The sequence below is a fragment of the Nipponia nippon genome, unplaced genomic scaffold (assembly GCF_047370975.1).
Source record: "Nipponia nippon isolate SJK-2023a ecotype South Korea unplaced genomic scaffold, ASM4737097v1 scaffold_4, whole genome shotgun sequence".
Taxonomy (NCBI): Eukaryota; Metazoa; Chordata; class Aves; order Pelecaniformes; family Threskiornithidae; genus Nipponia; species Nipponia nippon.
In genome coordinates, this window is record NW_028262358.1 from 74,521,715 (window position 1) to 74,547,682 (window position 25,968).

General features: G+C 40.4%; 2 protein-coding genes across 5 annotated transcripts; one reads left to right on the top strand and one right to left on the bottom strand.

Annotated features, from left to right (window-relative positions):
• Positions 1–819: 819 nt before the first annotated feature.
• Positions 820–16,792, top strand: TUBE1 (tubulin epsilon 1). Its single transcript, XM_009463347.2, has 12 exons — positions 820–971; positions 1,048–1,121; positions 2,390–2,442; positions 4,851–4,908; positions 5,495–5,610; positions 6,638–6,759; positions 8,088–8,275; positions 9,093–9,268; positions 10,033–10,173; positions 11,720–11,860; positions 12,768–12,942; positions 15,332–16,792. Exons 1-12 carry the CDS (start codon positions 947–949, stop codon positions 15,488–15,490), a joined length of 1,428 nt encoding a protein of 475 aa, XP_009461622.2. The 5' UTR covers positions 820–946; the 3' UTR covers positions 15,491–16,792.
• Positions 16,793–16,824: 32 nt separating this feature from the next.
• On the bottom strand, positions 16,825–25,260 carry CCN6 (cellular communication network factor 6). 4 transcript variants are annotated; one of them, XM_087776789.1, is made up of 5 exons: positions 25,014–25,260; positions 21,454–21,730; positions 20,781–21,023; positions 17,511–17,704; positions 16,825–17,106 (listed from the first exon to the last, which is right to left on the bottom strand). In XM_087776789.1, the coding sequence occupies exons 1-5, from the start codon at positions 25,074–25,076 to the stop codon at positions 16,825–16,827; spliced, it is 1,059 nt and encodes a 352-aa protein (XP_087632915.1). In that variant the 5' UTR covers positions 25,077–25,260. The 4 variants fall into 4 exon arrangements, with proteins under 4 accessions (XP_087632915.1, XP_087632914.1, XP_087632913.1 ...); XM_087776788.1 differs by having other exon boundaries at positions 16,825–17,160; XM_087776787.1 differs by having other exon boundaries at positions 17,511–17,815.
• Positions 25,261–25,968: the final 708 nt, after the last annotated feature.

The window sequence follows — 25,968 nt, forward strand, 5'->3', positions numbered from 1 at the left end:
TATGCTGTGGACCAGTCTTACCATGCTGAGACAATAGCATCTCTACATTTCTCGTCTCTCATTTTTAGTCCCAAAGTTGCTATGATCAACACATAGGCAAAAGCACCTGCTAATTGCACTGTGGACAATTACTGGCACAAGAAATATGAAACAGAGCTTAAAGAAAAACATAATTTGCAAGCCCGATGGGAGGGTACATCATGACAGCATTTCCACATGACCACTTAATTTTTATTTTCATATCATTTGGCACATTTCACACCATCGCTCTGAATAATGTATTCAGGGAAAATAAAATACCTCTTATCACACATTTTTAGCCATAAAAGGTAATGAACTGTATTGTATGGGAATATTTCTGTTCTCCCATAGAAAGACTCCATTTTAGGTCTTTCCCATGTCTCCTGTATTTGGGCTTTAGCAGAGACCTGTAGACCCTGACAGGTTCACCCTCAAGACTACACCGAGTTTCTCAGTACCTCAGCATGTCCACTATTCCCATACTGCCAAACAGGCGAGCAGACACCTTGCTACTCCCTCAGCTGCTCTCAGTGCACGCTTATTCTTACACCAAACTTTGGATCTTATAGAAGCAGTCGCGGCTATCCGGATCAACACCCAAACGCCTCTCCCTCGGACTGGCGGCCGTCGAGACCCGCCGACCTCAGGCCAGCCCACACACCCGCCACGCTGCAGGCGAGGCGCACACACACACACCCCCCGCCCAATGGAATGTTCCACTCGCGACGGGCAGGCGGCGAGCGCCCGCAGCTAAACCAACGGATGGGATGTTCCACCGCGAGGGGAAGGCGGGCGGGGGGAAGGAGGCCGCGCCGTTGGAAGGGCCCGCCCGCCGCAACGTCCCCCCGCTCCGCCGCGGCCGGTGAGGGGGCGCGGCTTCCGGGCGCCGAGTTCGAAAGAGGAGGCTGGCGCCGGCCGCCCCGCCATGACCCAGTCGGTGGTGGTGCAGGGTAAGGGGCCGCGGCGCCCAGAGCCCTCCCCGCCTCCCCCTCCCCCCCGCCTGACCCGTGTCTCTCCCCTTTGCAGTGGGCCAGTGCGGGAACCAGGTGGGCTGCCGCTTCTGGGACCTGGCGCTGCGGGAGCACGCCGCCGTCAACAAGGTAACGGCGCCGCTTCACGCCTCGCCTCCGGCCGTTGCTGGCTGAGGGGAGCGGGGCGGCGGGTGGGGCGAGCCGCCTTCTGCACTCGCCACGGGGAGGCCACAGTGGCCCTCGCTTCGTTCCGTGTTCTTTCCCGTGACTGCAAAGCACTGTGTTTATTTGATTACATTAAGGCCACTTCACTACAAACAAAAGTATTTCCAGGTTTTTATGCCCTTTAACTATTCATCTCTAATTCAGATCCGCTTTCTCAAGCCTTTCCACCTTGAAAAGCCCAGGGTGTCTCCCTACAGGCAGGCGTTACCAGGTTTGAGGCAATTGGTGAGAAGAGAGAGTTCTTCAGTGCAGGTTCTTTGCCACTAGCAGTAAAGCAAAAAAGTAGCCCACCAAAGCCCACCTTTCTTTTCCATGCTAGCGCATGCCGTGCAGTGACTTACTGTACAGTTGTGCTGACCAAAATAGCAGCGTAAAGAGGGCATAGGATTGTGATGAACAAAAATGTGCTTCTCTTGCCATGACTATAAAGATATTATTTCCTGGTGAGTACCGTATGTTAACAGATAATGATGAGCAGTCCTTCTCAATGCCTTCTTTGGAAGCGGCTGTAAAAAGGCAATGGATGAAGTTCATGTGTATACAGAGTGTCTCTTGGTTTTAGTGTTGTGAACAGTGACTTCCAAATTCTGCTTCATCAGGTCTTTAGGAATATGGTAAGCAGTCTGTAAAATAATAATGTTAAAGTATTTAAACTTGCCAGGTCTCTTTAGCTTTATGGTGGGGTAAGTAATTTCCATGCCACCCCTCAGCAGGGCTTTTAGGAATCATTGATACAGAGTGATGTGCTTTCCTTTTCACAAAACTTCATGGACGTTAGTATCGTGGGCATGGATACAACTGAGTGTTGTATCAGTGATGAACTGAGTCACCTAAATAGCAGCCATTCAATTTAATAATTACATTGGGATCTTCAGTAAAATCCTAAATCTTTAGAAATGAAGGAAGAGCAGTTGTTTAATCTTGTGCTGCAAAATTAATTTCCTAGTTACATCCTCCTGTCAGTTTTTAATATCAAGCTTATGCTTCAACGAAATGTTCTTTTTAGTGCTGACTAGAGCTAGTTGGATTCAACATAGACGTTCACTCTGGTTTGAGTGGGGAGGTTTGACAGGTGACCTTCAGAGGTCCCTTCCAACTTAAATTATTCTATGGGAAAGCACTGAGAATTTCTGACGTTGCACACCATCTTATGTCATGTTGTTTCCTTTCAGAAAGGAATTTATGATGAAGCATTAAGCAGTTTTTTCAGGAACGTAGATACAAGGTAAGTCTTATCAAGCAGCTCATGAGTTTAACACAGTAAATCAACAATTCTACTATCTCCTCTTAAGTTACAGGGTTTTTGTTTCAGGTCATATTTAGGTTGTGCTAGAAAAAGATTTTGCTTTTTTGTATTCTCCTCAAAATACTATCTTTACCTTCTCATTTTAACTATACTTACTTCAGTAGTTAAAGGTGTTGAAAGTATTTGGGTTTGTTTTCCTTTCCTTCTGTCCCAAAAATGGACAGTCAGGATCTGACAGCTTTTGCTGTTGTGAATTGTGATCAGGCTGCAAGCCCTCTGAATACTGACTTAGCAATATTTATTGAAGAGTTGTAAGAGGAATTGTATACAAGGTAGTCAGAAAAGGTCCTATCAGTTTTTAAATCCCTTTTATCTGACTAGTTTGTTAAACAAAGAGCGGTGGCTGTGATTTTTTTTTTTTAAGTTACCCAATTCATACGTTAAAAGCATTCGGTCATCTCTTACTATCCAGTTACAAAAATCCTTGCAGTTTGCAAGAATAAAGCAGTTGAGCACATCTGTTTTCACATCTGTTTTCTCTCTGTAAAGAGGAAAGACTTATTTCACTGAATACTGTAGAAGTTTCAAGGAAGATTCCCCTGCCTGTGAAACAGAAGAATGATTATTCAAATCTCATCCTTTCCAGGAGCTGTTAATTTTCCTGTTGAAACGATTCCCACTTTTAACTGCAGCCTTGAACCATAATTTAGTTTGGGAGAGTCATTTCAAACTCTGTTGCTCAGGCTGTGAGGTTTTGGCCTTTTGTCACTGCTGTGGGTTTTGTTTTAGTTTTATCAGAAAGAACCAGTTCACCTCCCAGGTCATTGCAGCCATAAAACCCTATGTCATGAAAGTGGCAAACTTCAGTCTTCTATGCTATGCCATACCACTTTTCAAAATAATTAATCCAGGTGGGTTGTCCTGTCAGAAACAGCTATGAACAACACTCTGGCGGAACCAGACAGACTTTTTTCTGTTATGGTGATTATTAAACTGTGTAATATTGGAAATGTGCTTATGCATATGTATGGTTTTATATGCAGAAATGCATATAAATAAATCCTAGGGGATTCTAGGGAACACAGGGATTTTTTTTCAGCAATTGAAAGTATGGGCTGGCATGACAGACCACAAAGACAATAATAAGAGAAAGAAGTGTTGATTTGGGGGATTTTTTTTCCTCTTTGAGTTTTGTCAGTCCCTGCAGAGAAATAGAACTTCTCTAGCTGGATTTACTGGTGCTATAGTGGGCTCATATAGGGAGTTGTGTAGGCTAGATTAATCACGTGAGTACTGGAGGACTGCTGTGAGCTGCTCAGCTAATGAGAAGTGTCTGGAGAGCTTCTCTGAGTGAGGGGGTGGAAGATCCTTGAGGAATCCAGTGCAGCCCCATACTCTCTTCCCCTCGTTCCTGATGGGACTGAGCGTGGTCAGAACACTTGGTGCTGTAGGGAATTTCAGCTTATGTTTTTGGAATATTATTGTCGTTGAATGTAGAATAGTCTTAAGAGATACTTTAAATTTAGGCTTTACCAGCCCCCAAATTAGGTAAATAATTGAGGGGAAAATTAGATCCATCTTCCAATATCCCTGCCTTTTTTCCACTGTGTTGAATATAGTTTGGCCAGACCGGAGTATCTCATCCTTTGGGTGCAGAAGCACCAGCATTCATTGTGGAAAAAATGTGATTGTACACAATGCATAGTCCCCTAGGTTGGCTCAGTACAACCAATCCTGGAAGAAAAGAAAATTAGTCTATGTCAGCCCAGCATGATTTCTGAACTGGTAAATATTAATGGCAAAATAAGTCTGTGCTAAATAATACTATATAATATGTGTTATTAATAATACATAAATAAATAATATATAATAGATTGATAATATAATTAATAATATATTAATAATATATATTAATATATAATAATACATAAAAATAACTGTGCTAGTGCAGTTATACTGCTTTCACACCTTCAGCAGTAGCACAGTGCTGTACTACCCCCATTGAAAAGCTAGTGGTACTATATGGTGCACTGTGTTCCATTATATGAGGCAGACATACTGCGTGGTGGATAAAAGATAATCCTTTCAAGTTTTGGCAATGCTTGTAGAATTACCACAGAGCAGAGAGTGTATCTGAGCGTAAACTTTCAATGCTTATCTTTTCAGCTTCCTGAAGTACTGCTTACAATATTTCTGATTGAGATTGTGTCCTGTAATTGCATTACTTTAGGGAATTATGAGGTCTTCCTTAGCAGCATGTTCAGGGTGTTTCTGTTTGTTTACATTGTAACAGTCCTCTGAACACAAAAGATGAAGGAGGGAATATTGCCTTATTTTCTGTTATGATTCTGAGCTTGGATGTTTTCTTTTTTTTTTTTTTTTTCCAGAAGTGGTGGTGATGGTCCTGATATTTACAAAGGAAAAATCTGCTCTTTAAAAGCAAGAGTAAGGCAATCTATAACGGTCATTCTTTTATATTGCATATTTATGTCCAGCTGTGTAGGAATTTTCATAAGGTCCTTATAATTGCATGTTTTTAAATACTGCTTTGAATAGTAAAATTTCTAATAGTAACTTTTATAGTTCAGTGGAGTAATGCAGTTTGCTGCCAGTCTTGTTGAGTAATTTAAATTATAATTTTAATAACATGATTGCAGATATTACCAACCAAGTTTTTATTTGAATTTTCTAAGAAGTGGGTTTCTTTGAGCCACTTTAAGTGATTAAGAATCAAGAAAACTTGAAACATTAAAAATGCTTTAATTTCTGTAGTCCTAAGTTTTGGGGCAAAATATTATAAAATTTTAACAAAATTGTGTTATCTGAAACAGTGTCCTATTGAATGACTTCTAGCAAATCAGCCAAGGTGAATCTAGTCGGTCTCCTAGTCAACAACTGAATAAAAGTTTCTCTGGAGCACAGTAGAAACAACATACCTTTTATATTGTAAATAATTTTATATTTCTTTGTGTGATTATTTTGAAGAGTGGTTTGCTTACTGACTGAATTTTAATTCTTTCCTTTCTCAAAGGCACTGTTGATTGACATGGAGGAGGGTGTGGTAAATGAAATTCTGCAGGGACCATTGAGGGATGTGTTTGATAGCAAGCAGCTTATCACAGATGTTTCTGGTTCGGGAAACAACTGGTGAGAACCTCTTCAGAAAGCATTTCTTAGCAACTAATTAGATGGCATTTGAAAAGGGAAATGATAACAGTAGTTTTCTGGTTCGTTCTGCTGCACCTGGGGAGCTGCAGCATATTACCAGTAAACTTTGGAGTCACTGTTGCCTGGAGGAGGGCTTTGAAAAGCCTTTTGCAGAAGGATAATTCTGCTGATATATCATTTTGACTATTTTTTCTTCCTCTTTTTTGATTTTCTTTTTCAAAAGAGCATGCTTTTTATTTTTGTTTCTTTAGTATTCAGCTGCTTCTATTGCTCAGTCGAAGCCATAATCTAGTTTGAGACTGTGCAACTAGTGTGGAAATGAGATATATGAACAAATGCAGTTCTGATTTCTAAGCACCATGGAGTCTGGCTTTGTGCATATAAACCACATTACCTAAAAGAGAAGTTCAGGAAAAGACTGATTAACATAATGAATTCCAAATTTTCACCGAGACCTTAATGCGCTTCTAATAATATTCAGTGCACTACAGTCTGGAAAGCAAATCATCAGCAAATGTACTGAGAGTGCAATACAGGGAATAAAGCATCATATAACTTCATCATCTAGCAGGCAAGTGTGTTGAAAATGAGCTGTTTGGGTTTTTTTTTTTTTATTACTGGTATCAACTGACCCACACAGTACTCAAATGAAGATCAGTACACATATTACATAGGGATATCCTTATTGTTAAGGTGTGTACAACTTTCATTTCATAATTACAATTTGATTGTCCAAAGTGGGAGTTTATTTCCTTATCAGCACAAAATAATAGTGCACACTCCAAAGCTGCAAACTTAGTGCTGTTTGCATCCTCAAAATTAAAACCATAGCCTGACTGCCTTGTTGACACGATGTAGTCACAGCTTAGCAACTCTCACAAATTAGGGGTTGCAACCAGCTCTATACTCTGAACTCTAAAATGTCAAATAGGAGGAGTTAAAATAAGAAACTGAAAGACTGATTGTTGGATTTTTTTTTTTTTTAAAGTACTTTTCATATCTTCAGGGCTGTAGGTCATAAGCTATATGGCTATCAGTACCGTGAAAACATTGTGGAAAAGCTGAGGAAAGCCGTGGAACACTGTGACTGTCTACAGTGTTTTTTTATAATTCATTCTATGGGAGGTGGTAAGTAATTTTTTTTATGGTTACTATGATTGCACCAGGCACAGGTGAAAAAGAAAAACCTGGATCTTGAAAAGATCAATGTAATAATCTACAACATTAAGAATGCAGAATAAAAAATTTAACACAGTCCAAGTAAGTGGACCTGTAATTATGTATTGTTTGTTTTGTTAAAGCACTGAGGACCCCTAATCGTGAACTAAGGTAAGTGCTACCCATAACAAAAATACAGCTAAAATTTTAAGTATGAAGCAGTGGCTGGATCAAGACAGGTACCAAATACAAGGAAACACTGAGGTATTGCTGATCAGAAGAAGGGACAGTGGCCTCAGAACACTGACATCATTGTTGTAATCAAGTCATTTTTGATTGTGGGGAAAGAGTTCTTTGAAAGGCTTTGAAGAAGACTTCTAATGTTGCTTAACTTAGAAAAACTTTGGTCTTCTATTTTCCTTTCACATAATTCTCTTGAATCCAATGTAGCTACTTTGTTAATAAATCAGAAGGGAGAATCCCTTGCAGTGACAATTTTGTCATTACTGTATTGCCGCTAAGCCTTCCTCCCCCAGAAAAGTGGGGGGAGCGTGTATTATAACTGTTTATGGTGTGGAAAAAGACACAGAAAATAGCTCTAAATATGAAGCAAGAGCTTTGTCAAGGGCTTTTTTTCTGGTCATTTGCTTAATTTGAGAGACCCTGCAGATATTGTTTCCATTATTGCAGAAAATTGCTGTCTTGTTCATAGATGACATTGTCTGCTGCTGAGAATGCTAGCTGTCCATGACAGAAAAAACACAGTTCAGTTCTCAGATTTGAACTCAGTGCTATGCGCTTAGTGCTAGCGAGGAAAAAAGTGTGTTTGCTGGAGGAAAGGGGTTATTCTGTTTTTGACTGGAGAATGAGAAAAATTGATAAAACCCCAAAAGGAAAGCAAATAATTGTTTGGGGCAGTTCAATGTTTTTAAACAAATGTTTTATTTCAAAGTTCAAATTAAAGATTTTAAAATAAGAAATAAAAATACTAGGTCAGAAAAATGTTGTTTACTTGTAATAGGACTTCTTGGTTTGCAGAAATTTTTGAGATTGTATACTTCATCCTGTCTGGTATACTATGGGAAATACTTCTATCACTTAATTATTTTCCTGTCTGGGAAAAATCTTCCTGCCTTAATTTACATCTGAGTAACCTCCACTGTCAGCCAAATGCTTCAGAAAATGTTCATTAATATATATAATTAAGAAGTTGTATGTTTCCAACATATGAGACGTAAGGCTTATGATAACATGGGGAACCTTTTGTCTTCTCTCATTCTGTCTTCATTCATAATTAGGGACAGGATCTGGTCTTGGAACTTTTGTACTAAATTTGCTTGAGGATGAATTCCCAGAAGTATATAGATTTGTTACTTCAGTTTATCCCTCTGGTGAAGATGATGTTATTACTTCTCCATATAACAGTGTTCTGGCTATGAAGGAGCTTAATGAACATGCAGACTGTGTGCTACCAATAGAGAATGAAGTAAGAAATAATATTCTGTCAACCTCTTTTTTTATTAAGACTGCACATAGGAATTGTTTCTTCCTTCTGTGTATTGATTTGAGTGCCAAGTCTTAAAAAGCATAATTTTGTTTTTTTTAAAATAATAATTGAACAACTAAGTCACTTGCAGGCTTTTGAAATTAGTATGGGTATCACTAAAAAGTTGCTCTGCACCTTCAAAGTAGTCTAGAGTGAATTTTTTCATGTCTATTTCAAGGTAAACAGTGGAAAGCTTCTATTTACTGAGGCTGAGAGTCTTATATTCTTTTAGAAGTCAATTTGTGCATAGTATTAATAGAGTCCTGCAAGGGAAATGACTAAGCACCACAAATTCCAGACTTGACTTTACTGATTAGAGATATGGGCATCATAGGCATGACAGACCACACAAACCACTAGATTCATTTGAATCTAACTTTGATGACTCTCTTGCTGTTTGCTTATGAAAAAAGCAAGAGAAAGTGAAATATATTTAGAGAATATGTTTTTGCTTTCACAGGAATTATGACAATTTAAAATGTAATTTTAGAAGATGAGGATTTTGAATAGCCGAATAAAATTCAAACTTCTGAGTCAAGCCATGTACATGTTAGTGATACGTAAGGAGCAGACTTTTATAAACACTTCAGTCAATAGGAATTGGTCAAAAGTTGGACTTGCGTATCAAAGTTATAATCTTTGAACTAACAGTGCCATGTCTTAGCTTTTTCTTTAAGATTAATTGAAATGAAGAATTAGGGTACTGAATTTGAAAGCTCTGTGCTCAAGACTTGTATGCTTTTTTTCTCTCTCAAAGTCTCTGTTTGATATAGTTAATAAAATTCATCAGATGATCAATTCTGGGAAGCTAGGTTCAACTGTGAAGCAAAACAGCATGGTAACATCAAGTGCAGGCAGTGCAAAAACTGTACAAGAGAAGCCGTTTGACGCAATGAATAATATCGTAGCCAACTTGCTGCTGAACCTGACAAGGTAAAGTTACAAGTTATACCTCTGTAAAAGCAGTATTGCTAGAGGCAGTGCGTGCTGCAAATATGCAGGCCTGCATCAACTCAAAGAATATTAATTGTTTTCCATTTTATATGAGTCTCCTCTTTTTAGGAATTAGTTACTAAATGTTAAAGTATTTGGGAGTATTCACATTCCAGTGGTGTTGCTCTAGCCGTGATAGTCTTAGAACTGAAGTAAGAAAAGGTTTATAGGCAGAAGGATATTGTCTTCCATAAATTCTTAATGGAGTCCAGGGAGATTTGCCTTTCTAGGCCAGTTGTATTATTTTATAAATACCATCAGACCATTGTTGCTGCTAACCTGTCTGTTGCTGTAAGAAATTCCTGGTGAAATATACTTCTGGAGTATTGGCCTGCTTTTCTTTTAAACAGCTTGTCAGGAACACTAAGTCATGCATGTTTTATTATAGCCTATTTGTTAAAACTGGTATTCAGCAGCTATGTTCACATACTGAGAGACAGTGCTAAAGACTACAATTGTGAAACTTAAGGTCTCATTCTTGATGCTTAACTGTTCTATAATGAGAAGTGTAAGGAATAAGATATAGCACTGTTACTGCCAAGTGTGAAAGCTTAGTAATTATACATGAACAGTTTCTTGAATGCTGTGTTGTTTTACTGTTTGATTGTAGGGAACAATTGAAAAATAGATTTAATGAATGTTTACCTTAAAAAAGTCATTTACTTAGTTTCTAACAGTTTTATAACAGTTTCTTGATTTTTCAGCTCTGCTAGGTTTGAAGGTTCCCTTAACATGGATCTTAATGAAATCAGCATGAATTTGGTTCCATTTCCTCGACTGCATTACTTGGTTTCAAGCTTGACTCCTCTGTATACATTGGCTGATGTTAATGTACCTTCGAGAAGGTAAGAATAATTATTATGGAAGCTTTACATTTGAAGCTTAACTTCTGATTCTTTTATAGTTTTCATTTAAAAAATTCCATTCTACAGCAAAATAAGGGTAGAAGTTCTAAAAGTTTTAAGTCTGCCACATTTTCAAATTCATCCTGCTGATTTTGAGAACGTCCTGTGTCCCTTTTCTCTGTAATGGTTGAGCCAGTAAACTTGAAATGTGTTTTTATCTCTGCTGGGGAATGTTTCTGTTGGAAAAATGTATTACTTAGATGATGGATAGAACCCACACCGCAAGTTCTTTTGAGTAACAGTTTGCAGTTGACTCACAAAATACTGTAAAGACAAACAAGGAATTAAACTAGACTCTTTGGGAAGTAATGGCGTCTTACTTCAGTCTGGAGATGCAGTGAGCCTGTTTAACAGCTTATTATAACAACAAGCTGATGCTTGTCAAATTTTGTGAGTTGATTTATCCCATTGACATGGCAGAGAAATAACCAGTTAGAATAGATTTCACTGGTTTTAGTGAGTTAAATTCAGTCAGCAAAAGGTCCAAATAGTGACAGAGGCAGCTAAGGGTAAGTGATGGAAGTATGCAAAGTGGAGAAGAGGGCAGGCGACCCCTTTTCTGTGGTAGCAAGTTGTGATAATCAGTTAGATCTCTTGAAACCATACCCTGATGAGACAATACAGTGCTGGAGGAAAGGCAGCAGACTATGGGGAGATGCTCAATCATGTTTCAGAATGAGGTGGGAATGGTAGTATTTTTGTCTCCTTTATTTAGTTATTTTTTTAATAGGCAGATTGTTGCAGAAATGGTTTTAAAAAAAGAAATAGAGATGATAGATGCAGAGAGTTTGGAACAAATGGAAATAATGGCTTAGATGTTGTTATGGGTCCATGGAGACCTCCTCAAGATATCGTCTTTGATAACCCACAGTACAGTGGAACTTGCTTAAGGAGGTGAAGAGAGGAAGAATATGATCTGCTATGTCATCTTTTAAAGTAGTCATACGTGATAAAATAAGTATAGTCTGTCTTTTCCTAAATCATTAATCAAAATTAATACAGTTATATGATTCATTGATCTTTCTAAATAGTAAAATGTAACAGACAGATAATCAGTTCTGTAAGGGTCAGCAGCGCTTTGGTATTCCTTGTCAGATCCTTCACAAGCAGTGAGATTGTCCACTCAAATTGTCATATAATCAGAACCTCAAGTATTTAAATTCTTTTACATATTTTAATACTTTGTAACCATTGACCTAAAATTTCCTTAATAAAGGTCTCTTAGTCTGTCCACTTCTTATGACTTCAGACTCAACATGAGCGAGAAGAGAGGGCAAAATGGATCTGGTCTGTTTTTAAAAACTTCCAATGCTAGCATATGAACTTACAAGGGTTTGAATCTTTTTCCTGTCATCTGTGGTCCCAGGTTAAATGTACCTTTATTTCCAGAATTTTATGAACTTTTAAACCCTGAAGGTGGGCATTCTGAAGAACTTTTGTAGCCTGCTTTAATAAGAGTAGATAACTCTGTTTTCTTTCCTCCTAGGTTGGATCAGATGTTTTCAGATGCTTTTAGTAGGGATCATCAACTAATTCAAGCAGATCCAAAGCATAGCCTCTACCTTGCCTGTGCACTTCTCGTTCGAGGAAATGTGCAGGTTTCAGACCTTCGCAGAAATATTGAAAGGTTTGTAATTCCACACCAAGTAGTCATGGTATTTGTTATTGAAACGGTTGTCAGTTGTCCAGAGCACTCTCACTTTTCATCTGAAGAATCTCAATACCAAATCAGTTTACTCAGAAATATTTTTCTTCATTTCAGAAGGGAAGAAAATAATTTACTTAATGAGTTAGAATAAGTCACCGCATTCTTGGATTTCTAAATAAAGGAAGCTGACTAGATGTCCCTGTGCTGCTCCTCCCATTCTCAAAAATGCAAAAGAAAGCAAAGCCCGACCTTCCAGAGGTCTCCTGCCAGTAAGGGATGTTGGAGGAATAGGTTCTGTAGTAGAAGTTTGTTTTTTTCTAACAGGAGCCTCCTCTCTTTCATGGCTACTCTTGTGTAGATAGGAGAATCATCCTTATTTTCATAACTCTGTATTGTTAGCACTGTTTTCTACCTTTTACACTATTGATCTACATAGTTATAACAGGAAAGGCAGGCAAGCTTCACATACAGGATGGATTTTACAGGCAGACAGGGGCATGTGGGGAAAATCTCTGAGAATCGAAAGCATTTTACTTACTTCTAAACTATAGGTAGACTGATTGTCCCTGCACAGTATTAATCTGCCCCTCTCCTAAATCTCAGAGTGCTTGCAGTCCTTTACAGAAATAGGTGCTTGTAACTTTACTTTTCAAACGCTGATACGTTAAAATAACAAAACAAAATTGGTGTTTGCAGTATAAATTTAAAATACACATACTGTTTTAGTCTGAAGTCTAAAATGTCTTATTCAAAATGCTAGTTATAACTGTCTTGCTTAGTCCTGAAAGCTTTAATGTTAACCTTTTCAGACTGTTTGTTAGCTAAGGAAACTCTAGGCTTTGTGTTCTTTACTTTCCCTAGGTAACTGTAAATTTTTGTATCACAGGTTGAAGCCTTCCCTGCACTTTGTTTCCTGGAATCAAGAGGGCTGGAAAACTGGTTTGTGTTCGGTACCTCCTGTGGGCCATTCCCATTCCCTTCTGGCTTTAGCAAACAACACCTGTGTAAAACCAACTTTTATTGAACTCAAAGACAGATTTATGAAGCTCTACAAGAAAAAGGTACAACTCTGTCATCATTATAACATCTATAGTTACTAATCATTAGCATCTTGCAATATTGGGAAACAAGCCTTAGTATCACAAAGGGACTACTTAAAAGTAACAGCCCAAGATTTTTATCTGTGTTACCTATCAAGGAATCATTCCAGCAGCTGCTTCTTAAAAAGGGTAAACCCCTTATTAATCTGTACCTACCAGGCAATATACTTACTTTATTCAGCAATGAGGCAGTATCTGACAGATCTGCCTACCAGTTTGTGGTGGGTTGACCTTGGCTGGCTGCCAGGTGCCCACCAAGCCATTCTCTCACACTCCTTCCTCAGTGGGACAGGGGGAGAAAGTACAATGAAAACCTCATGGGTCAAGGTAAGGACAGGGAGATCACGCTTACCAGTTACTATCACAGGCAAAACGGACTTGACTTGGGAAATATTAATTTATTGCCAATTAATAACAAAGTAGGATAGCAAGAAATAAAACCAAAACTAAAAACACCTTCACCCCACCCCACCCCCTTCTTCCCAGGCTCAATTTCACTCCTGACTCTTCTACCTCCTCCGTGCCCCAAGCAGCGCAGAGGGATGGAGAATGGGGCTTGCAATCAGTCCATAACACTTCATTTGTGCTGCTCCTTCCTCTCATGCTATTCCCCTGCTCCCACACACAGGATCCAGTCCTTCACAAACTGCTCCAACATGGGTCATTCCCACAGGCTGCACTTCTTCAAGAACTGCTCCAGCAGCATGGGTCCCCCACGGGGTCACAGATCCTGCCAGAGAACCTGCTCCTGCATGGGCTCTTCTCCACAGGCTGCAGTTCCTGCCAGGAGCCTCTTCCTGCATGGGCTCTTCATGTGCCACAGCTTCCTTCAAAGCACATCCACCTGCTGTGGTGTGGCGTTCTCCATGGGCTGCAGCATGGATATCTGCTCCACTGTGTTCTTCCATGGACTGCAGGAGGACAATCTGTGTCACTATGGTCTTCTCCGCAAGCTGCAGGGGAATCTTTACTCTGGTGTCTAGACCATCTCCTCCCCCTTCTTTTTCCCTGATCTTGGGGTCTGTAGGGCTGTTTCTGTTTTTGGGCCGGGGCCAACTGTATGAGGTTCAACAAGGCTCAGTGCCGGGTCCTGCATTTGGGTCACAACAACCCCATGCAACGCTACAGGCTGGGGGAGGAGTGGCTGGAGAGCTGCCTGGTGGAAAAGGACCTGGGGGTGTTGGTGGACAGCCACCTCAACGTGAGCCAGCAGTGTGCTCAGGTGGCCAAGAGGGCCAATGGCATCCTGGCTTGTATCAGGAATAGTGTGGCCAGCAGGACCAGGGAGGTGATAGTGCCCCTGTACTCGGCACTGGTGAGGCCGCACCTCGAGTACTGGGTTCAGTTTTGGTCCCCTCACTCCAAGAAGGACATCGAGGTGCTGGAGCGTGTCCAGAGAAGGGCAGCGGAGTTGGTGAAGGGTTTGGAGAACAAGTCTTATGAGGAGCGGCTGAGGGAGCTGGGGTTGTTTAGTCTGGAGAAGAGGAGGCTGAGGGGAGACCTTATTGCTCTCTACAACTACCTGAAAGGAGGTTGTAGCGAGGTGGGGGTCGGTCTCTTCTCCCTAGTAAAAAGGGATAGGACGAGAGGAAACGGCCTCAAGCTGTGCCAGGGGAGGTTTAGGTTGGATATTAGGAAAAAATTCTTCACTGAAAGGGTGGTCAGGCACTGGAACAGGCTGCCCAGGGAAGTGGTTGAGTCCCCATCCCTGGAGGTATTTAAAAGACGGGTAGACGTGGTGCTTGAGGACATGGTTTAGTGGTGGACTTGGCAGTGCTAGGTTAACAGTTGGACTCGATGATCTTAAGGGTCTTTTCCAACCTTAACGATTCTATGATTCTATGATTCTCTCACATTTTTCTCACTCCTCTCTCACAGCTGTTGCACAGCATTTTTTACCCCTTCTTAAACATGTTATCACGGAGGCACTACCAACATTGCTGATGGGCTCAGCTTTGGCCAGCGGCAGGTCCATCTTGGAGCCATCTGGAACTGGCTCCGTCCAACATGGGTGCAGCTCCTGGTATCTTCTCACAAAAGCCACCCCTGCAGCTCTTCCCCCATCCCCTGCTAACAAAACCTTGCCATGTAAACCCAATACACAGTTTAGTCAGGTGTACCCAAGAAGACAGAATATGAAAAGATGGATGTGTAAAAAATCAGTAATATCAACTCTGATTCCATAGGGGATTGTTATTAAAGTTGCCAAGTATTTAAGCAAGGGAAGTCGTTATATCTGCTTTCTACAGTGCTTGCACTCCCCTTTTCAGTGCAGGTGAAATGATTCGTATTGAGCCAAATGAATTAAGTGCCAAGAAACAGGATAACACTGAATGTTTTATTCTCATAGGCTCACCTTCACCATTATCTGCATATAGACGGGATGGAGCAAAGCTGTTTTTCTGAAGCTATATCATCTTTGTCTGACCTAATAGAAGAGTACAATGAACTGGATGCTGCAAAAGGTGGGCCTAGAACAGATCCATCAAGACTGAAGATAGCTGTTTAAAGACAGAATGAATCGCAGCGTTGCCTAGCTATTGTCATTCCAAAGTGAGACTGGGACAACTGCTTCCTCAGCTCTGAGAGGTATCATATTAAGTGACAGGCCCAGCCTGTAAGAAGGATTTGAAGGTACCTAATTATGGCAGATATCAGTAAGAGCAGTCTTCCTAACTGTAAATTGACGTATCATATGCTGTAAAGAGAAGGGAGATTGTAGCAGCCAAAAATGTAGTTCTTTTCTCAGATTTTCAGCTTACAGTAAACTGAAGGCAGGCCTTGCTTCAAAGAAGGATGACCGTTGCTAGATTTGTTTTTTAACAAGCAACTGTGAAGAGAAGAAAAGCCCGCATAGTCTTTTCAAAGATGAAAGCAGGTCTCTAATGAAACTGGTTTCTTAAACTTTGCAGGATAGTAGTCATTTCAGAATGCTTTAAGCTATGTTCATAGTTTTAATATTTTTGCTTCCATGTTGTACTTAGCTGTATTAGAGCATTCTGAGTTCATATCAAAATTGGCAATATCAGAAAATTCAACAAAATACATTTTGTTTCAAGTATTATACTTGAGTATTAACATATTATTTTAATGATTCATATTTATGAATGCTGAGTTGCACTTGATAATGAGATAATGCAATATACCTCTGAGCGGAACATGCACTTACAATGAAGTTATAGTGACTGTTTGGAGAACAAAGTTTATATGTTTAAAAGACTGCAAGTAAAATAGATGTTTTAATATTTATAATTACCAGGGTAAGTAGATTTTTATATTACAGTAAGAACTTTTACAAAATACAATGTACAGCTGTTTCCAGTTGCTTGTCAGCCTTGGCTGTCTTAGAACAGCAAGGCTAGTGAACTGTTACAGGTCAGAACGGATCAATACAATGATTTCTTAAAGCTTGAAGCTCTTCTAGCAGAGTTGGAGTGGGTGTATAAGTAAGCACAATTTTCAATGTGTAAGTCCAGAAGTGTTCAATAAAACATTATGATAACATTTGTTGAGAGCGTTTTTTAAGAAAGCATTCTAAAAATAGTCAACTCATTACAGTGGGGTACAAAGCTGTCTTGCTGTGCCTTTTTAATTACCAAAAGTTCTCCTTTTGACAATACTAGTATTATATACGTCCTTCTCAAGAATGCATTTCCACATATAAAAACAATTACATTTAAAAAGATGCACTCTTACTTGCATTTTCCAGGTGCTATTTAAAAAATGAATATTCGCATATGTAGTTTCACTATGAACGCTGCTGTGGCAGGGGGTTACACTAGCTCTTCAGGATGTGAATGTGCTGTTGCACTCGCAGTATGTTACAGTCAATGGTGTAGCTTGTCATAAAACTTTGAGTTCGGAAAATATATCTCCTGGAACACTGCAAATCCTCTGACATACGCACGATGTTATCCACATCATCTTCCACTTAAAGAAGCCTTCATTGGGGCACTCAAACTGTACGGTGATCATTTTGGACTTACTAGGTATGCAGCACCTCTTGTCCAAGCACACCCCACAGAAAGTTAGTTTGTATCTTTGTGTAGTTGAGCATCCAGAAAAAACTAGTTTTTCTGCTGTAGGAAGCTGGAATGTTGGTTGACATGTTTTTCCTTTTGGAATCTTTAATATAAAAACAAAGAAAAGCCTGAATTTTCTACATAGGGAAAATGGAACCTGTAAGAAAAAATTACAACATTTACATAGAAATATCTTGAAAATTCCTCCTTCTAAGAGCTGTCTTTTTTTTATCAGTCAACACATAGAAAGTATTTTCTGGGTGAGTGAGCCAGTGGGACAGCACTAGCAGCACTTTTTTCATTACATTGTGTTGTTTTCTTGTAAACTACAGATGTATAATTTTATATTGAAACCTGAGGACTGAACGTAGAAAAAGAAGAGTTATTTTATGACCCTTAAAAAAAGGAAGAAGTCGTTTTATATTAGTATTTGCTAATACATCAATTTTTCCATTACTTCAGATATTTCCATTTTCTATGAGGAAATCATTTTATATTAGAGAGTACCTTTATTGTCTTCAGTATATTGGTCAGACAAGGCTGGATGAAGCATAACCTCTTTTCTTTTTTCATTTCACATTTTCTGTTTTCGTTGGTCACTCTGCTGGATATGCCTATGCCACAGGTCCTGGAACAGGGTGTCCAGGGAGTTGCCTGTACCAGGCACTTTTTCTTCAAAACTAGCGGTAAGCTTCTGTAAGCTAAGACAGCGATATATTGTTTATGCAGCAGAACAGCCCCAAAATGATTAATTGAAAATAAAAAGGATAAGCGTTTCATTTCTGTTGATGAAGGTGCTTTTGTAGGTAGATCTAAAAATGAGGCATAAACAAAGTTATACAAAAGTCTTAGGGCTGAGCTGCTGTTAAAATTTACTGACCCTGGATACTCAGATCCTAGCAAGGACTATGAAATCGCATGTGTTGTATGACCCCGAAGTTTAATGGGATTAAAATGTTATGTGAATGTCCTGGTTTAACCCGGCAGGCAGCTAAACACCACACGCCTGTTTGCTCACTCCCCCCTCAGTGGGGTGGGGGAGAGAATCGGGGGTGGAGGCAGGGAAGGGGTGAAGCAAGATTCCTGGGTTGAGATAAAAACAGTCTAATAGGACAGAAACGGGAGGAAAAATAATAATGATAAAAGAACATACAAAATAAGTGATGCACAATGCAATTGCTCACCACCCACTGACTGATGCCCAGCCAGTTCCTGAGCAGCGGCCCCCTGGCCAGCTTTCCCCCAGTTTGTATACTGAGCATGACATCATAGGGTACGGAACAGCCCTTCGGCCAGTGTGGTCAGCTGTCCTGGCTGTGCCCCCTCCCAGCTGCTTGTGCATCTCCGGCCTTTTCAGTCAGCAGAGCATGGGAAGCTGAAAAGTCCTTGACTTAGTGTAAGCACTGCTTAGCAACCACTAAAACATCAGCATGTTATCGACATTATTCTCCTACTAAATCCAAAACACAGCACTATACCAGCTACGAGGAAGAAAACTGACTCTAAACCAGAACAGTGAAGAGAGTTATTTGTGGAATTTTTATGAAATGTCCCGAATGGAAGAGACATCGAAAATTATTTAAGGCCAAGCATAGCTTAAAAAAGGGTGCTGAAAACATTAATTCTTTGTAGATACTGTGAAGGCTTTAGGGGGTTTTTTGCGGAGTGAAATTCTCCAGTCACTTCTAGATACCACCAAAAAGCGTATTTTCTGATGGATTAGGGCTGCATTAGGTGGAGTACATTTAAAAAACGAAACAAAATTGCAGTGCAAAAGTTCATCATGAAATTCTGAAAAAAAACCTGATTATGTGGAATCTGTGCATTTAGGTTAGAGCATGGGCAGAATTACATGGATACCTGGAAAGCAGACAGCAATTTAAAGATGTTGTTGCAGGAAGCAGATTAAAAGCCTGTCACAGATCTGCGACAAATAAAAGGAGATTAAATGGTTGTTTGTACTTGGTATGTTTTTAAAGTATGACCCCGGTACATCCCTATGTATCTAAATTAGGTAAAGAGAATTGACAAGGAAAGCCAGAAGACAAAGCAAGAGCAGTGAAATGAAACTTAGCACTTGTTACCCACGCTAACAGAAAAAAGACTTTTCAAAAGAGATATTGGCCCGTCGAGGCATTCACAGAATTCATGTTGACATGCCACTTTACTTCTGCTGCACTGGGAAAGGGAATGGGGAAGACCTCCCTTTGAAACAAAAATTTCAAGGTGCTTTTCTTCAGAGGGTTTGTACCACCTGAAGAATGGCATCCTTCAGCAGGTACAGCCGCCACAGGGACAGGCTGTTGGCTCTCTGAACCAAGCCATGCAGGAAGCGTGTTTTGCAAGCTGGGTTTCTTTTCTCGGGGTTGTGTTGTGCAGTTGATTCAAATTCCTGACTAAATGTGAGGTGCAGTGTTGCAGTCTACTCACGGAAGGAGTTACTGAAGGTTGGACTTCAGCTTTTCGATCCATTGATGTGCTACAAAGTAAACGGCTTCATGCTTTTCTCCAGGTATCTGAAATACCCACAAACCTAAGTAATGTATTTCGTGGGGTCAAATGGTTTGGTTGCCATTGTTTTCAATGTGTTATGTTCTCTCTTTGATCAGATTAGGCAGTTGCCTTTCTGAGTGTGTTTTTATACACAGCATTAAGTATATTTCTGTAAAAAGGCTTTGACACCAGTTACAGGTATTGTTTCACAATTTTGAAGTAAAGATGAACTGCTTTTTTTATTTTTAGTAACTTGCGTAACCACTGCTAATATGGTAGAAGTTGTCCAAACTGAACTTCAGATTTTGTAAGCAGGTCTACTTATCTGCAGATTGCCCTATGTGCATCTACCTATTTTCTCAGTATTCTTTTATGAAGGGTTTCTGATAAGCTTCGCGATCCTTTTAGATTTATTTTGTTGATCTGTGATGACAATTCAGGCCGTAGTTTCCTCCTAATTCAAGTTGCTACCAAATAAATGGCTCAGCTTTCTGGTACCCACATTAGTTGCAAGGAAGTTGAGTTTCATCATGGAAACTTGCACATGCGCAGGGAAGGAGGCAGCACAAGCGCAAGGCGGCTGTGGCCAGGGAAGGGCAAGGATAGCCTGCTTCTGGCAATGGTGCTTCCTTAAAGTGGAAAGAGAACTATGGTGTTACCAGCAGAGCAAGAATGAGGTTGAAGGGAATATCAGCTGACCCTGGCAGAACTGCCTGGATAACTGTTGTATGATTTTGATCAGACTAAATAGAGAAGAAATTGGGGGGGGGGGGGGGGGGGGAAGGTTGTCCTTGCAGTGACCTGAAATTTTGTGAATTTATTAAACGAGCAAGGCAGTCTTTATAATTTTCTGCTTTCTATTGAAAGAAAAGGGCTGCAACCTGTTTATGTATGTATGTGAAAACCAAGACTCCCTACCACCACAAAGCCAGAGAAAGTGAGACAGCTCCCAGGCTGCGAAATGGCTGTCCACCAGCAACCCTAATTGGTCTGATCTGATGAGCAGTAAACCTCCGCAGAAAGAGGGGCTGAAGGTAGCCTTGGCCGATTCCCTAGCGACAGAAGCCAAAAGGCTTTTTGCTTTTCATAGTCATCAGGTTTAGAGAAAAGAGTCTGTGACCTAAGAGTAAGAGGGGTAATTGGGACAGACCAGTCACCCTGCCAATGGCCTTGAGCGAAAACTGAGAAATTGCCAGTGTGCTGCCTGCCTGGCTGCTGGAGCCAGCGACGCTAAACGCAGCAAGGCTCACGTACAGAAAAGTTTACCAGCGTAGCCAGGCACACCTGACATCAGTCTGTAGTTTGTTGATTGAAGCTGTTTGTGCGGTCCGCGCCCACAGATGGATTGTCCAGGCTTCTTTCTGCCCGTCACCCTGGTGCAAGGACTTGCTGCTAGTTTGGGTGTGAATACAGGTGTACATCCAATTGCACCACTGACACACAGGCACTTATAAAGTGGGTTAGGTTGGAAGGTCTGCCCATTAAGGTAATAAACTCCATTGAGCTCACATCCTACAGCTACCAGATCTGCAAACGGTAAACAACAGTTACTAACACAGGAGGAGCATGTGGCTCCTGCTTACAGATTGCTAAAATGCGATCGGCATTTACTCCACCCACAGCTTCGAGTCCTTCCCAGCCCAAGCACGCATTTTTTTTTTATTTATGCCCAGTGATAACTACAGCCGCTTAACTTCAAATCAGTCATCAACATGTCTCCAAATAACAGGCTGGTGCACAATGAACTGGTTTCACTAATGCGTCCGCAGGTAAGTTTAAAGTTGCTCCCAGCCCTACTCTCAGATTCTGTGACTGAGCAGTCGGAGGACTAAATTAGGATAAATTGCCTAGCACAGAGCAGTGCAGCACCAGGGAGCAGAGTTTTCCTCCAAAAGCATTCACCTGCGTGGTCCCGCCCTCCTGGATTTCAAGAAGGGAACGTGAAAGAACAACTTACATGCACACACGCCTGTTTCATACCTAGGCTTGTCATCCGAGTAGTCGCAGTAGAGGCCTTTGTGGGGATCGCAGATGTCCGCTTCATTGCAGGTCTCTCCCGACTGCTTGGCGCAGACCTTACAGCAGCCGCAACCGTCCTTCACCAAGCTTACCCCGGGAGTGCAGGCTGGCACGGGCGGGCATCTGCATGGCCAGTGACAGACCTCCTTGCGCTGGTGGACTTCACCGGTTTCGGAAGGTTTTTCTCCAGGCTTCACTGGTGGGCTGTGGAAAAACTTACACACAGTGGGATGTTTTGAGAGCTGAATGCATTCTGTGTCGCTGAGATAGCATAAAATAAAGTTGGGATGGAAAAAACTATGAAGTTGCGTGAAGACACTTAACATTTCTCGTCTCATGGGATCCAAAAAGTGAGAGGCTGTCAGGGTTAGGTAGGAGACAGAGGACCAATTTCATCAGTCACTGTCATGCACTGAGGTGGTGTTCCACCAGCGAGGCTGGCCTACTGTTTGTATGAAACACAATTCATTGCTCTTTCCTTTGCCTTCCGAGGAACAAAACCTGTAGTAGAGCTAAAGTAGGAAAAAAAGTGCTTTAAAGTAGGAAGTGGATTTATTTTAAATATTCCTTCCCACAAACCTCCTATCAAATTATTTAGCTCTTGATTCCTCCCACTGTTTGATACCCAGCCACTGCCCCGTGTGCCACTTCTGATGGCAAAAGCCTTTTAAAGTAGTAAACCTCTTTTGAGTGTTACTTTTGCTCCAAAATTTGAGTAGCTGTTTGGGAAGGAGCATTATAGTGTTCACAAATTCTCTTGTGCTAGATGCAAACATTGAATCCTAACAAGGGAGGCTAGTAGTTGCACTGAGCTAAATAGGTCATGTTCTAAGAGTGTATCTATTTGCATGAGTAAGTGTTGATCGAATCCGGGGCTTACAGGGCAAAGACGTATCTCTTTCAGAGATTTGTATCAGCAGTAGGAAGTCAAGATCTAGCCAGAATTTACTGTTTTCCGTATTCTGTCTCAGAATCCATGTCTTTTTTTTTTGTCTTTTTTTTTTTTTTTTTTTAAGAAAAGGAAGTCCTAAGTAATTCTTGATGGGTTTATTTTTCCGAGGCATGGGGGAAGATTAAGTCGGCACAGAGTGTGGAAGGATCTATTTGAGATAGCTGTACTCTATCTATTTTTTTTTTTTAAGAACTGCATCTAAAACATAACAGTTTAGATCTTAGCGTTAAATATTTTCGCGCTGCTGATTTCAGCAGAAATGCAGATCGTGATATACTTATTCATCGCGGATGACTGGATCCATAGTTAAGTGGGGGCACACACAGCGCTTTGGCCACTAGTACAATGTAAGGCTTGGGAGCTGCTCTCATCAAGCAGCTCTGGCTGCCCGAAGAGCAAGAGGGAAAGACAAGATCCAGCCCCTCATCAGGAACCAGCATCACCATCTCGCTTGCAGAAAAAAAGAAATATATAAAGCCTATATTTTTTCTGGGCATGTGAAGCCCCACCTATCAGTTTCTCGTTGTTCCTCCAAACTGCAGGGCTCTGCTGATGTAGAAACCACCCCCAGCAGAGACGCTAAGGGAAAGCTGGGGAAGGGGTCGTTCCACTGGGTTTCCTTTCAGTTCAGCTTTCAAACTGGAAGTATCTGCAGAATTCAGCATTTCATATGTCATATCCCACGAAAGCTCTTGCAGCATAATTGAGCTGGCCTAATTGCATGCAGCAGTAAATGACCTTTTAAAAGGCTTTTTTCTACCCCTAATTTCCATTTCTCATGGTCATTTACAACTATAGTTACGATATCTTAATCCACAGCTACTAATGAAGCTCCAAAGTAGTAGCTTTCAAGTTCTTTTGGCTGAATGATTTTTAAGATACATACTAATTCACAGAGGCAATTCATATAAGAAATGAATATTAAACAATGTCATGTGGTATTCAATGCAGCATGCAGAAGATAATTTCATAAATGTGTTATTTGGTTAATCATTTGCTGATAAAGGATTTCTTCTAATCCTTTTTACCTAAATGCAGCAGTAATATAGAAACAACCAACTTCAGTATACTTTCTTTAGGCAGCTAAGCCTTTCCTATAAACCATAATGTTAATTTGATGAACGCGTGCATTGGAGCGTAAAGCTTCTTAAAGGCTTGTTCTGGAAACAAGATACACGGAAAACAGGTGTTCCTATACATTTAGCAGTCTTCAAGACTGTATGGTTGCTTTAGGAAACTCACTTTCTTGCTGCTTTTTTTCTTTTTAAGCAGGGTATTAGCATTAGGAATTTGGCCATGTGCCAGCTATATGAGGTTATGTGGCTTAAATCAGATCTCACATTTCAAAATGGGTATGTGTAGCAGGAAAAAATCTGTGTGCTTCAACCAGTATGTTTAATTTGTATTACAAATTAAAATGTGCTTTAAACCTACAGAATTCTACCTAAGCAAGTGATTTTTCTCTCCTTTTTTTAGGGAAAGATGTCAACTGAGAAGTGTGAGACTACAGTTTCCCAGTAAGAAAAACACCATCGGGCAAATATCTTGACAGTTTTAACTGTGGAATTACTGAGAAGCTTGGTCTACCTGAAAAATCTTCAAAAATCTATTAAGTTACAATGAAAATTTAAAGTTTGCGTGTAAAGTTTACAGGCCAAGTATTTTCTAATCCTTACATCCCAAAGTTTCTATACCAAAGCCATCCACATCACACAAGCCCACTGCATACTTTTCCGGATCCTATGGGCAGATCAGAAAATGAGACCATTGTGTAGCAGCCCATCATCTGTTGTTGTTTGTTTTCTTATGTTTTAAAGATTAAACGGGGTCTGTATGGCATAAATAAGCAAATAGCAAAAGTAGGCAATGTATTATTGCTAATGTTTGGTTATCTTAGTCTGGCTTTAAATATGCAGAAAGCTAGCAGAGGAAGACAGCCATTTGAAAATTCTCCATTTGACATTCATCTTGATCATAAAGGAGAAATACACTGTGCACACGTAAAGTGTCTTTTCAAAATTAAGTAAATAAATAATGAAATTGGCCTTTGACACAAATACCTTCAGCAAAAGCTATCACTTAAAATTTTCTCATAAGAGACAAAGCATAACAGCCCAGGTGCCCTTCTCATTTGTAAAACTAGCCTGAAGTCAGACCACTGTGTATATATACAAATATATATATAAATATATATATATATGGAATATGAGCATGGACAAGATGTTCACTTTCTTACTGCATCAGATAACCATTTGTGCTTAAATTTAAAAAAAAAAAAAAAGTCACTGACAATTTAAGTTTCCCTAACACTTTTTTTCCCACCGAATCATATTAATGTACAGATTAGAGAGAAAAAAATACCAAAATCAAGACTAATGCTGTAAATAAGCTGCAAATGAAATTTACTCAGGATTAGGGAATGGCTCCTTATTCTTTATGAGGAATTTGCTTCTCTGAAATTTATTTTGACATTAAGCAAATAAAAACTTTAAACCAGGACAGGGTGAAGAAGGGAGAAATCTTTTTCTTCTTTTTAATGAACTTACCTGTTGCGTACAAGGGATGATGAAGATGGTGGGAAAAAGGAGCCACCGCATGTTCCTGCACATTCAGAAGTGAAACTGGGAGATAGGGAACAGGCTGAGCTGTGTCAGAGGAAGGACTGAACACAAAGCTCTCCTCTGTCTCCCTTGCCAACCCTACTTTCCCCAGCACATGCACGAACACATACACGCATTCACACTTGAAATTCTCCTCTTCATACAGATCCAGCTTCACACTGAAATTTCCAACTGGCCCGGTGTTAGAGTACAGATTTTCACACCCTGCTTGATCCCATCCAGCTGCTTCAGCAGATTCTGCCCGACTTAATTGAGGTCGGGTGGGGTGACATCTGATTCTTAAAATCTTGCTGCTGGAAATGTACTGTTATTTTCAACTTGTCTTTAAGTCCATATTACAGGAATTTCTAAAATCTGAAGGGCAGATCCCCAAATACATATAGTTTTTGAGACAAAGAAAGCAGGGTTTCTCAAAATTTCTCATGCATTGTGCCTAGCAGAATCATAGTGTAAAAATTAACACTGTCAGTACGTGCTCTCTAAATAGGGAAAGAGATGCTATAATGTGTTATAATGCTAGTACATATTCTGCTCTGCTTCTTTCTATGGAATCCTAATGGGGAAAACCAAACTGTACATTTCCCTGAAGTATGCACCTTGTCTTACTGCCATGCCACCCCGCTTAAACACAAGACCATTCAAATCTCCAAATTCCCTTCTCCCTAATAGCGCCAAGGCGATGTGCCTGATTTTTAGGCCGACAAGTGAGGGTCTCCAGGATAAGATAAAAGCTCCACGCCTGCGACAGCGGTGTTGGTGGTGCCCTGGTGAATGCTCCTCCTTTGCATTTGTCCTCGCTCAGTCACCTCTCGTGAAGCCCAAGAGTTGTTAGGGGAGGCTGCCAAAGCCCACACTGTGTGTGGACAGAGGCAGCGGTGGG

Excerpts from the sequence above, each read along its gene's own strand:
- TUBE1 (XM_009463347.2), top strand. The coding sequence starts at position 947 with ATGACCCAGTCGGTGGTGGTGCAGG. Across the intron at positions 8,276-9,092 it reads TGCTACCAATAGAGAATGAA|TCTCTGTTTGATATAGTTAA; the intron begins GTAAGAAATAAT and ends TCTCTCTCAAAG. Across the intron at positions 11,861-12,767 it reads CTTCGCAGAAATATTGAAAG|GTTGAAGCCTTCCCTGCACT; the intron begins GTTTGTAATTCC and ends TTTGTATCACAG.
- CCN6 (XM_087776786.1), bottom strand. The coding sequence starts at position 25,076 with ATGTGCAGGAACATGCGGTGGCTCCTTTTTCCCACCATCTTCATCATC. Across the intron at positions 21,024-21,453 it reads TGAAACAGGCGTGTGTGCAT|ATCTGGTAGCTGTAGGATGT; the intron begins GTAAGTTGTTCT and ends TACCGTTTGCAG. Across the intron at positions 17,816-20,780 it reads AAACTACAGACTGATGTCAG|ATCTACCTACAAAAGCACCT; the intron begins GTGTGCCTGGCT and ends CCTCATTTTTAG.